The sequence below is a fragment of the Tubulanus polymorphus genome, chromosome 2 (genome assembly GCF_964204645.1).
Source record: "Tubulanus polymorphus chromosome 2, tnTubPoly1.2, whole genome shotgun sequence".
NCBI lineage: Eukaryota > Metazoa > Nemertea > Palaeonemertea > Tubulaniformes > Tubulanidae > Tubulanus > Tubulanus polymorphus.
In genome coordinates, this window is record NC_134026.1 from 2,861,271 (window position 1) to 2,873,571 (window position 12,301).

Here is a 12,301-nt window from a genome sequence, read left to right on the forward strand (position 1 = left end):
CAAACGCTGGAACGTACTTTCGCGTGTTGGAAACAGCGGGAAGCTCTCATACGGAAGTGCGATAACCAAAATTCACAGATCATAATCGAAATGTGTAATTTTGAAAGAACTGTAGATAATTAATCCGACATCAACGACCAGAAACATTACATTCGTTTATAACCATTTGTTCGTGATTCCTGAATTTTTCGTTGCGACAAGCTTTTATAGTTTATAGTTTGCGCGCAACAACTTTCATCTTGTCTCCTTGGCTGCAGCCGCTTTAATTGATAGTAAAATTATTCAAAAAAGATGAGAGTTCAATTACATTATTGAATGAAATACATGTACAATAATTTGTTTCTATGTCTGAGAACTATATGTGTACTTCGATTCATTATCACGATGTTATTACGTATACCTGTATATCATATCATTTGTTAAATTTGAAACAAAATATATTCACTGTTTTTTTTCATTAACATTTTACAATTTACATATTTTTGTTTATTTTAGTGCCAAACTAGTCGGTAGGTGTAAAAGGTTATCATAGTGGCGGATTAAGTCCACAGTGACGCTCAATTTCCACCATTTTTATCTTTACACTTTTCGTTTTAACGCTGCGTTAAAACCATTGTTTCGGTTCATTAGATTTTATTTTCACCGTGTAGCATTAAAACCATAAGTTGATTGTAACACCGGTAAGTGAAAAATGAAAGAAAAAAAAAATGTCGGAGATTGCGTGTCATCATCTTGTTCAAGGTCGCCCGAATCAACCACCGTAGATGTGGTCTGACGTGGGTCGTTTATTTTTGGCTAAATGTTGGATCGATTTTCAGTGTGAATGACGTGCGAAGGGCACAATACCCGATCGCATTTTGATCCATCACAGCTCGACGAACGCGTTTTTGATCGTGTAGAGCTCACCGCCGATTGACGTCGGGGAGGAAGACAATCTCACTTCACTGCAGGAGCAATTTATTTCTGGCTTATAATTCATATCGCGTATCGCGAATGATGGCTGTTTTAACTGCAAACAGCATAAGGCAATGTCGTCGCCATTTTGGTTTTTAACTGGCGTATTTTGTTAATCTCTTGCGGAATGGAGAGATTTTACCCAAAAGTTCTAAGCTTTAAGAGAACTGCAATGACATAAAATTTGATTGTAATTTCAGATATGAGTAGCTCATAGCTACGGAAGCGTCCTGGGGACGTATCCATTTCGAGGTTAATTCCGAGCTTGTTACTCGGAATAAACTAGTTTTCCCAGTTAAAAGCGATTTTTTTTTAGGTTTATTCCGAGTTTGTAACCCGGTATTTTTAATAGATATGTCCCGAAGACGCTTTCTGTACATAGCTTTCCATGTGTATTTGGATGTAGGCGTTAAAGTTGTCAAACATCGACACGAAAATGTCAAATGCCACATTCATGTACATATATGGAACTTCTAGGAAAAGTATTTTCAAACGATTATTTCACAGTTATGATTTAAATGTAGAAATTCACTTCTATAACGAACGTGCTTTAACGAGTTTAACCTGACTCATGACTGAAGAACTAAATACGTCCCAGGCGACGCTTCATTAAACCAGGGAATATGATTTTTTATGCATAATCTTCAAGCTATACATATTCCGCTTCAGGGATCGATTTTGGAAAGTCAACGACACATGTAGCTGGAACCCGAAACGATGTCATAAAATCGCATGCCTTATTGGAACAAATGATACATTAATGACCGGGTTACTGGACTTGGTTTGGGCAAGAATTGACAAAACGACGACATTATTTGCTGCGAATATTATTCCCATACGGCTGAGATTGACCGACAAGGAATACCATAGCCTTCATTAATCATGATCTGTGTAGATATCGTCACTATGTTTATTGTAGATAATTACGGTTAATGAGTGTCATCCAGAAATCCCTGTTGACTAGAATTACTTGCGCGTAAGTGTCGGAATACTTAGTGGAGAAGCTGACCTTCTATTCCTGTCATGTGTGCTCGTCGTTAAGAAGGAAACAAAATACACATATCAGTCGTTTGGTGTCAGTTATGGCGGAACAGCTGCGGATTAAATACCGCAATCCACTTCCAGCTTATTATTTCATCCTGTCATCTTAAAATGTGACGAAAAAATGCTTCGCACCTGCGATCGACACGAACTCATAGGACAAACTCTTCTGGCTACGAAGTTAGATTTCAATTGTTCAATCCTATCATGACAGTTCGAAGTGAATCATAGGTGCGTCCCTACGCAAAGATAATATTAACATTTTTACGTCTGAAGTGCGTCCTATTTATTGACCCTGGAACCTGCTAATCGAAATAGATACGTATTAAAAAACGACACGTACAAGAGATAACTTATATTATTACCAGTGACACTTGTCAAAGATCAGTATTAGTTAAAAGGCAACGTACAAACATACAAGAAAAATCCTCTAAATTTCTAACTAGAGATTTATACTTTATAAGGATTGGCAAAATGTTGTTTTCAATGCGGAACTAGACTTAGCTAACCTTCGTCGGAGTGGATGCTTGCTTGTTACATAAAGCTACTCGTTTTTTTTCTTTTTGCATACATACAAATTAAAGTTCTGGGTGTCCCGGGTAAAGTTTACGCGATCAAAAAAGTTTTTTCAAGGGATCGCTTAGTAGGTGCCCTTGAAGTAACCAGACATTCGAACATGAATGAAAAATCAACCCGAAAATGTAAGGTCAATAAAAATTCACAGATAAAACATTGAGATTAAAAACTTGAATTATCTAGTCCAAGTAAACTTGATGACGAATCTGTTATCTAGATGATAATGACTTTTTTCGCGCAATCACGTGAATGAATAGGCTTACCGAATAAATTGCCTCAAAATCTCCCTCATGCTCACATTTCGTCGTTGTCGCCAGTGGAACGCAGGACTACCCAACAAATCTAGGTATGATAAAAATTCATTTACGATGCCAAACCATGCGTAATATTGCCATAATTAGATTTATGGAAGCCATTTCCAGGAATTCTGGTTGTTGGTTTAGATAAACAGAAGCAGTAAAAGACTTGTCATAGTCAGACTTCTAATATTGATAAGTCAAAAGGTGCTGTGTGTATTCAGAAAAATGCTACCGAGAGTGTTGATGCTTCGTGGAGCGTTAAAGAAAGAAATGAAGATATTTTGGTTTATTAACTTATTGGCTATGATGATAATACTGATCCGACCGAAGAGAAAGTGATAAAATTTGTTGTTAGAAGTTACTAAAACAGGAGGAATACAAAGAGTCAATAAATTCAATTTTGCAAAAAGAACATACGTAAATTATTAGGGCCATATGGATTTGTAATAAAGACACTGAAGTGTTCAAAACTTCATATCATTAATTACAATTAGATATACGATCATCGTTTTGCTTTGCTTTATTCTGCTTTTGTTGTTTTTATTTTTTTTAAAATTCGGGATCACCATGATTCCTTTGTTTTCCAGAAAATAAAGAAGATGCCAAGTTTCTCTCAAAAAACCCTATTGGCCACGGCCATAACGGGTATTGTATTTTCATTGTTATTCGTCGGATTCCGGTTTCGAAACAACAATGATGATGATGATTCTTTATCGATGAAAACAATGCTTGATGACGCTGTTGTTCCAGAGCTGCTCAAAGAACACACAAAAGAATTCGATGTTCCGCAGATTTTGAAGGTAACAGATATATACAGTATCATCGAAAATACATAAATAGCATCTTTATGTATTTTTGGTATTATACAGTATACTCGAGCCACAGTGACGTGAACTTTGTTCGCGTCTAATCAAAAATGGTCCAATATTGCATGATTTATTGTTAAGTAAATATTATAAATGTCACTGCAGAATACCTTACTTCAAAATCACAGGTCACTAGAACGATTATGACGACATTGGACACAGAAAATAGACAACATATCAATCTAACAAAATGTCTGTCTAAATGTCTATTGTTCGTGCAATGTTTCTTAAAATCATGCAACCCCAACACGGTGTATTAATTCAGCCTGTTGGCTCCTTCTTCATCATTAATTCATAATACGATACTGTTCTCATTTCTAGGTGACCGAAGGCGTGTATGTGGCAGTAGGTTATGCGGTAGCTAATTCGATCTTGCTCGAAGGGCCAGAAAGCGTAGTGGTGGTTGACGTCACAGAAAGTGTCAACGCCGCTCGTGACATCAGAAGGGATTTCCGTAAGATAACAGATAAACCTGTCAGCGCTATCATCTACACGCATAATCATGCTGATCATATGAATGGCGCATCGGTAAGTTCTTCATCAAGGAAACACAGGAACAACCAATCTAATCTAGAAAACCTACATACCCATCCTCAATGTTATTTTTGCATTTCCTTATTCGAGAATATCAATTACCACAATTGACTTCTCATCAATACTTTCTCTTTGAAGTTGTAAATGGAACGATCTTTATTTCGTAAAAGAATGACCTTGCTGTCCATTTTCTTCCAACTGTTTAAGTAAATATGAGATTTGTTTCTTCCAATTGTTTAAGTAAATATGAGATTTGTGTGGGCTAATGAGTGGTTTTATATACACACTAAATTTACTTTTTGTAAATAACCTTGAAACTAAACAAACCATTTGCTTTCTGGTCGATGTCATCTAGTTATCTGTGCTATAGTGAGTATCGTTCGTTTTGCTATGTATAAATTGTGGTATGTTGTATTTTGGGTCATTCCTTGACGGTTGTTTTAGCACAAAACCGAAATTTCGGATTTAGAAAAATAAATCTCAACTTTTCGATAGTCTAACTTTTTGGCTTTGTGATTGTGGGACTTACATTCAAAGCTAGAATAATTTCACGTTCTTCATTTTAGAGCTTTATCGATGATATAAACAATCCCCCAGAAATTTGGGCTCACATTTCAACTCTGGACGAATTCCATAGATTTTTCACGACGACACCGATTGTAACCAAGCGGGCATTTCGACAGTTCGGCGTCTACAACCCGGCCTTCGTTAACTGCGGCATAGGCCCAAAACTACGATATCACAGACACTCCAAAACCGGTCTCATCTATCCAAACAAGTTCTTCAAGACAGACCGCGAAGAATTTGAAATTGGTGGTAAACGATATTCTACATTCGCTATTTCGTTATTCTTTTCATGATGATATAACGTTTATGCTAAACCAATGGGAGTATTTGTCTACCCCTTTATATGGTCACTGATAGCTATCAAGCTATCATCAAGCTATCGTCCATACTAAGTTTCCTAGAAATGTCTTCTTTTCACCTCAGATGTTTTCTTTGTTTCTAGGTATGAACTTGTCCTTGATGCGTATTCCTGGTGAGACACCCGATCAAATAGCCGTGTGGTACCCCGAGAAACGCGTCCTACTGCCCGCTGACGACATCTACCGGGCATTCCCTAATCTATACGCCATTCGCGGAACGCCGACGCGTGACGTCAGAATCTGGGCTCAGTCGTTAGACAAGATGAAATCGTTGAATGCGGCTCATTTAGTACCCAGTCATACCAAACCAGTGTCTGGAGAATCGCTCATCTACGACCTTCTTACTGATTACAAGGACGCTATTCAATTCGTTCACGACCAAACAGTGCGATACATGAACAAGGGACTACATCCGAATGATATAGTGCCACTTGTTAAACTTCCTAAAAGGTTAAAAAATCACCCGTTTCTCATAGAATATTACGGCACAGTTGCCTGGTCAGTTAGAGGTGTTTTTAACATGTATCTGGGCTGGTTCAGTGGCAATCCAGTCGATTTGCATCCTTATGACCCAAAAGAGAAAGCCAGGCATATGGTGAAACTAGCGGATGGAGTGGACAACCTGTTGCGAAAGGGACAAACTGCATTAGAAGAGGGGGACTACCAGTTTGCGTTAGAATTATCTTCCTATGTCTACACGTTAAACCGTAATGACAATGAAGCGAAGCGACTCCGGATCCGGGCTCTTAAAAAATTAGGAGAACGGGAAATAAGCGCCAATGGACGTAATTATTACATGACGTCGGCTTTAGAAACGGCTGGGTTGAATTTGAAGTTGTCGGAAGATTCGCGGAAGAGCGCCATAATGAATTTACCGCTTAACCTACTATTCGATATCATGGCGTTAAAGTTAAAAGCTGAAGTCTGCGATGGTTTGCGTAAGATGGTCACTTTCAAATTCCCGGATGTCGATGAAACGATTACGATGACACTTCGAAATTCAGTCGTTGAAATATCACAAAATCCTCCGAAAACGGAACCAGACATAGTTGTCAGCGTTTCCGCTGAATTGTGGCGTCGAATCTTAAGTCACGAAGAATCGCCGACCGAGGCAATCAAACTGGGACACATGGAAATCAATAAACCTGATGAATTTGCAAATTTCATTACTCTTTTTGAAGTTTAATATGCAATCGAAGTATTTATGTATATATTATGTATACTTGTTTATGCGATATCATTGAAATGCCCATAAAACATTTGTGTTCAAAACTTTATACAAAAACATGTTGATTTATGGACAAAAAGGAAAAACGCCCTCTCAGTTCATTATGTATATGTTCGTACGCGTAATGCTTCAATGACCTCATGAAAGCTGACTGTACAATGCCGTTTTGTTCTGCTCTTCTCACCTATATCCGACTTAAGGGATATTTTATAACAGTATTGAATTCCGACTAATAAACTAAAGTCGTTAAATCTATAGAATTTACATAATCGTAGATAGTAGCGTTGTGACCGGGTAGACTCTATGACGTTGTCTCTAAATGTCAAGAATCTTGCTCAGATAAAGAAGCTCGGGGCAATTTTACTCGGACCAATTTTTTCACGGTTTTTGTCTTGCGGCGACAAGATAAGCAAATTAACTGTCGAGTTAAGTTATTTGGTAATACTGCACAGGGCATGAAGAGGTCACTCTAAATTTACCTCTTCAAAATTCTTATTTCTAATAATAACTAAATTCAGTTTTTTGCTAGTTTTCACTGTGTTATTCGAAATATTTTTGTACAGTTGATAGTGTATGTAATTCTGATGAAATGTTGATCTTCGATATGTACGTGGAATAGTAATTTAATAAAGAACTACCGGATTCGAATCTAAAAAACTATTTGTCTTTGTCGGTTGAAAGGAATGTTAGATTTGGTATTCCCATATTTTATTTTGAGTCGGGCGATAGTCCATTTGTTTTTTGCCGTCGCAAAAACTTTGGCAAGCGACCAGATGCCTTTAACTTCCTGTTTCCGAAACTAAACATTACTAAAACAGAAAAAATTTACTGTAACCATAGACATGCAGTAACAACTATGAATACCTGTCCTTATATTAATGCTAAGTGCATTTTGTATGACATGAAATATATTGCAAAACTGCATATCTTTAAAAACCACCTAAGCAAGTAATAATCGGCGCATTATCTGTCCATGTTGTAATACTAAGCGGTGGTAGGTCATACATGAAAAACACTTCCTGATTTTTCCTACAACCAATCAACATAATCGAATTGAAATTCAACATGGAAAGGTATGTGCTATGATATCCTATAATTCAAGTTATATTCACATCTCTAATGCATCATATCGCGACGCAAGGGTAGTAATGTCAAAGATGGATAGATTCAATCGATATCATTCATATGAAGTAAAAGAATTTCTGTCATTTTGTGCTTTGTTTATTAGCTTGTGTACGAAGTAAATTCATTTCATCTAAAATTTAAACTTTTGAAAACCAGAAATCACTATTTAAACAGCCAGGACATACCCCTCAGGACACCGTAATCGCCATCCGTCAAATCCATTCATCAAATTTCTAACTGAAAAATACTACAGATATATATTTCATGACCATACGTACTTTCAAAAAAGTGATTGTTCGGGCTTATCGCTAACATTCAATGTTGTATGTTGATATCGAGTATAATAAACGACGTTGTTTTCACCGTTGTTTCAACTCGCTTCAACTGTTAAATCTAGCCTCAATTGTATTTTTCTTCATTAATATACTCATCAATATTCACTCGTATCACTTTGACATATCTAGTAAAATTTCAGTACCAAAGAGATATGGTTTATTAGCAAAGTTGACGACACAATTTCAGTCAGCTGCTTTTGTCTGTTATAATTCGCTTACAGGTTTATCGTCGTTTGTCTATTGAAAACTACTCCTCATACATTTCTATTGTTAATTGATCGGCCAGACTAAAATAAAGCTGGGTTTTTTGGTGGACAAAAATAGATTTTGAGCAAAACTACCTGGCGAGGCTTTAAAGCGTTACTTGCGTGAGGGGACATTCAGATGAAGTTTATTGAAGTTCCAGCATCTCAAGCATTTTTCAGATATTTCACTCTTATTTGTCGTAATTTCTGGTATTTCATTTGGTAATGAGAATAATGAAATCAAGTTTTCACAGGAATTCGGAGAAGCAAAAGTCGACGCGCTCAAATTGGAAACTAACATTCTCCAGTAAAATGAAGCTGCCTCGTCGGAAATTATCGAAAAAGAAAGAAAAAGAAAACCCAAAAGGCGAGGTAAACATCATGCTAAAACACTGAATCCATTCATTTCACAACGCTTTAGATCTTAGGTTTCTTATTATGTTGAACCTTTTCCACCTAGTACTTCATCTCAGAAAACATTTGACTTTATAAGAATTGTGCTCGGTATACTCGCATTCATTTTTTCTCAGTCTACACAAAAAGAAATGGAATTGTGTCCAAAACTTGAAAAACTCCGGTCGATAATGAAAGATAAATCACCTGAGACAAGCGTTGATAGCGGCATAGGACGGGAAATGCGGGATGATGAATTACCCGTTGAGAGATCTTTGTCAGATGTATCATGGCCTCCCGGAGAGTCCAATGAAAATGTAGACTATGAACAACCGAAAGAAGGTAAACAGCTCAGACTTTTAGGTTGACTTACTTAATAGATAACATCCACTCATTATATATTTGTATTCATGAAAGGTTTGGAAATTATGATAATGACGCTTTTACGTAGAAGACTTTATGCACAGAAGACATTTTCGTTTGTTTTTCTTGTCGCATTCATTGAAATAGATGGTTAAATGCTCAAACCAAAATCTTGTCAACTGAGCGCCCGACGATTTAGATGTTTTATGATTGCATTTCCAACAATTTGGAAATTATAGGCTATAATTTGCTTGAATAAAACATAATTAGACAAATCGCTTTTATCTCTAGCAGTATTTGTGAAGCGCTCGCGCGAAAGCCTGGAAATAGGCGATATTGACAGTTGTCACGAGGTGAGTCGGTAATTGTTTATACTAAACAATGCTTAAACAAGGAAAAGTGAGTCACTTCCGGAACCACAATATGACCCGTGCTAAAATTTTGCTCGTCCGACGTTTTTGGTCAGGACAAACAGACACGGGCATATTTGGTACCCAGTTGTTACGGGTCCTATTTGCCACGAGCAAAATTTGGACAAAAATGCTCGTGCGATCGCCGTGTGATCGCAGCTATATAGTCAGTTATCATTTACAAAGCCGTTCCCTTCAGCTCCCTCAGAATAATTACAATTTTTGTATTAAAGTAATTCAATGAAATTGATTGATTACATCATGGGCTCAGTCCATGGTTACTTGCAGTGCAAATAAACATGTATAAATCACGGCGAAATCTTGAATTCAGTTGGTAAAATATATCATACATTGCACTATAATACTACTAAAACTACTGCGATGACTATCTCTACTGCGAATATTTCAATCATGAATAATATCGGAGATGATCTCAAAAGCGCCTCTTCATCGATTCATTGTATTTTCAGGATATCGACATTACCACAGTCGAACAGTTTTTTGAAGTCGAAGATGTTGGTGAGTTCATTGGAAGAAAATTTGAAGGCCGAAAGTCAGCAGTTGGGGTTTTCGATCAGAATGGTGGCTGTCTAAGATTCAAGGATGGATCCTGTTATATGATCGTGCCCCCAAATGCCCTTTCTCAGCCTGCGTATATCTACATGCGCCAAGCAACTGATGACATCAACGTCGATGAAGGTCATGTACCGCTGGCTCCCAGTATTGAATGTCACCCGGATGGATTGAAATTTGATGCTACCGTCTTACTTGCTGTAAAGCGATATACAGGGATATCATTCTCCCCAGATCACCAACTTACTGATAACAAACTGTCGTGGCGACAACATGCCGACACTGTTTGGAACATAGGAGCCGTGGTCGAAACACTCACAAATGGTTTTATCGCAATGCCCATAAACCATTTTACCTTGATGACACCTGTGGTTCCCATGAAATATGTAGAGAAGCAAAGTTTTGCCGTGATGTTATCTGCCAGAATCAGTGGCATCTCCTACCACACGAAACTCCGTTTACTACCGGAGAGCGAAAGCAAAATTGAGGTATGTCGTCGAACAAAATACTAGGAATCTTTGAGAAAATTCTGAAATATTCAGAAAACATGATCGTGATAATCCATACGATCAAGTCAAGATACGTAATTCTTATCATCCAAGGATGAAATTTGCATTTCAAGACAGTCACGTAGTATTCGTGCAAAATGAAATGATTTATTGTTTTTGTTTAGACTGCTAAAGAGGAAGAATTATGTCGAGGAAACCATGTTTTTCCTGAAAGGGGATGTCTTTGCGTTAAAACCAACGGTTCAGTGATCGTCGTGTCTATGGAAGAACTAAAAGGCATTGTACAGCTTGAGGGCCACCTTCTTAACAAGGTAGATCGGTCTTTGGCTCGAATTCGAAGGGCGTCACTTTGCAGCAAACGATTTGTTATTGATTTTCGGTTTATTTTCGAAACCAATAATTTAAAAAATGAAAATGGATTGTTTTATAGGATATCCAACCGAAATATTTATTGCACAAGGGGGAATATTCAGTGGCTTTCGCGACGAACGAAGACCCACTGGAAGAAGTAGGACAGTCGTGTCTAATGAAAGCATATCAAGATGAAAACGGCTACTCGGTACAACTCGAATTTCGTGGTATTCAACGCCAAATGCCGGAACCAGACCAGGTAGAAAATGAGCCATAATGATAATGAGCATAGTAGTTTAAAATGATTTATCTGATATGTATATACTTGTATAGGCAGCCGGTAGTGTAGAATCTAAATTGGAACATGCGTTCAGTCAATCGATTCAATTCCATACGACGACCTGTTTATCTGCTACACAACTTCACGAATTGGCAGAATTGTTCAAAGAAGAGAACAGATTACATGCGTTATACAAAGCGTTCGGTGCTTCACAAGGAAGAGAAGATAGTCTTTCACCCACCTCCCTGCTTGCCCTCTGTCACTATTTTCAAGAAGATGACACCAATGATACCTTACACGATATCGCCGAGAAGTTAGGTATCGCCGAACAAGTATCTAATATTATCGGAGTTAGAAGCGCGACTCAGAAGGTGGAAGGCATCTCGCAATTCGAGTCATCGGGAGAATCAAAATTACGTAAATCAGTCGGACGAAAGTCGATAGATAGCGGTCTAGGTTCTGTAGCCAGCTCGTGTACTTCCATCCGTGTCGAGTCTTTGCATATGTCCAACAAGTGGTGTGCTCTGTAATAAAAAAAAAACTGTCAATCCAATTAACATGGAGATAAGTTATTTGAGTTTCTATATCAAAATAATAATGATCCCTTTATCTTACTAGAATTGCTAGATAACGCTTGAATACTCTAATAGACAAAAATGTGATCCAATACGATTGATATTGAGATATTGATTGTATACGTGAGAATGTGCTATTTCATAACAATTTGTTGATTTTGTTGTCTACAAAATTTATCTTAATATGTATTTCATTAAAGTAACATTATCTTCAATTCCTCGCATAGATTATTGCTACACTAACTAATATCATGTAATTATCATGTTCTATCTATTCTCATCTCTGTACCAATTATCTATGCAAAATAAATCAAATCAATAATCAAATGTGTGTGTGTGTGTTCATGTTCATTTGAAGTGGCACATATATTGAATGTTGGTTCATTTATTCGAAGTGGCACTTGAAACATAATATACATGTATAATGAAAATTGACTACCTATATGTGTGTTCAGCATGATACAAGTGCAATCGATGGCGTGGTGTTGGACGTAGCAACAGTTTCGTTGCAAAAAAATTGTTGGCGAAAGGACGTCCTATAAATGTAATCCTCATTAGGCTGTGGCCTGTGGAAATAAATCCACAGAAAATGGGTAAGTTTTGTTCATATGAAGTATTTCGAATATTTTGAGATATGATATGAAATGAATGTGGCCACATCTACGAAGTAAATCTTCGAGAATGCGATCATCCAACCTTTGACTGGCATACGTCTGGT

The 12,301-nt window shown here is 37.3% G+C and overlaps 2 protein-coding genes across 6 annotated transcripts; both read left to right on the forward strand.

Annotated features, from left to right (window-relative positions):
• The first annotated feature begins 2,790 nt into the window (after positions 1-2,790).
• Positions 2,791-7,296, forward strand: LOC141898668 (linear primary-alkylsulfatase-like). Its single transcript, XM_074784703.1, has 5 exons — positions 2,791-2,917; positions 3,458-3,670; positions 4,058-4,264; positions 4,837-5,086; positions 5,280-7,296. Exons 2-5 carry the CDS (start codon positions 3,470-3,472, stop codon positions 6,380-6,382), a joined length of 1,761 nt encoding a protein of 586 aa, XP_074640804.1. The 5' UTR covers positions 2,791-2,917; positions 3,458-3,469; the 3' UTR covers positions 6,383-7,296.
• A 73-nt stretch (positions 7,297-7,369) lies between these two features.
• On the forward strand, positions 7,370-11,891 carry LOC141898667 (uncharacterized). Of its 5 annotated transcripts, none has more exons than XM_074784700.1 (8): positions 7,370-7,497; positions 8,384-8,501; positions 8,660-8,864; positions 9,177-9,238; positions 9,766-10,356; positions 10,542-10,688; positions 10,808-10,987; positions 11,062-11,891. In XM_074784700.1, exons 1-8 carry the CDS (start codon positions 7,490-7,492, stop codon positions 11,536-11,538), a joined length of 1,788 nt encoding a protein of 595 aa, XP_074640801.1. In that variant the 5' UTR covers positions 7,370-7,489; the 3' UTR covers positions 11,539-11,891. The 5 variants fall into 5 exon arrangements, with proteins under 5 accessions (XP_074640801.1, XP_074640803.1, XP_074640802.1 ...); XM_074784702.1 differs by lacking the exon at positions 7,370-7,497 and adding an exon at positions 7,582-7,614; XM_074784701.1 differs by lacking the exon at positions 7,370-7,497 and adding an exon at positions 8,255-8,273.
• The last annotated feature ends 410 nt before the right edge of the window (positions 11,892-12,301 follow it).

Coding starts and splice junctions, on each gene's coding strand:
- LOC141898668 (XM_074784703.1), top strand. CDS start 3,470: ATGCCAAGTTTCTCTCAAAAAACCCTATTGGCCACGGCCATAACGGGT. Junction 3,671..4,057: donor ATGTTCCGCAGATTTTGAAG/GTAACAGATATA, acceptor TCTCATTTCTAG/GTGACCGAAGGCGTGTATGT. Junction 5,087..5,279: donor CGAAGAATTTGAAATTGGTG/GTAAACGATATT, acceptor CTTTGTTTCTAG/GTATGAACTTGTCCTTGATG.
- LOC141898667 (XM_074784697.1), top strand. CDS start 8,355: ATGAGAATAATGAAATCAAGTTTTCACAGGAATTCGGAGAAGCAAAAG. Junction 10,357..10,541: donor AGAGCGAAAGCAAAATTGAG/GTATGTCGTCGA, acceptor GTTTTTGTTTAG/ACTGCTAAAGAGGAAGAATT. Junction 10,988..11,061: donor AAATGCCGGAACCAGACCAG/GTAGAAAATGAG, acceptor ATACTTGTATAG/GCAGCCGGTAGTGTAGAATC.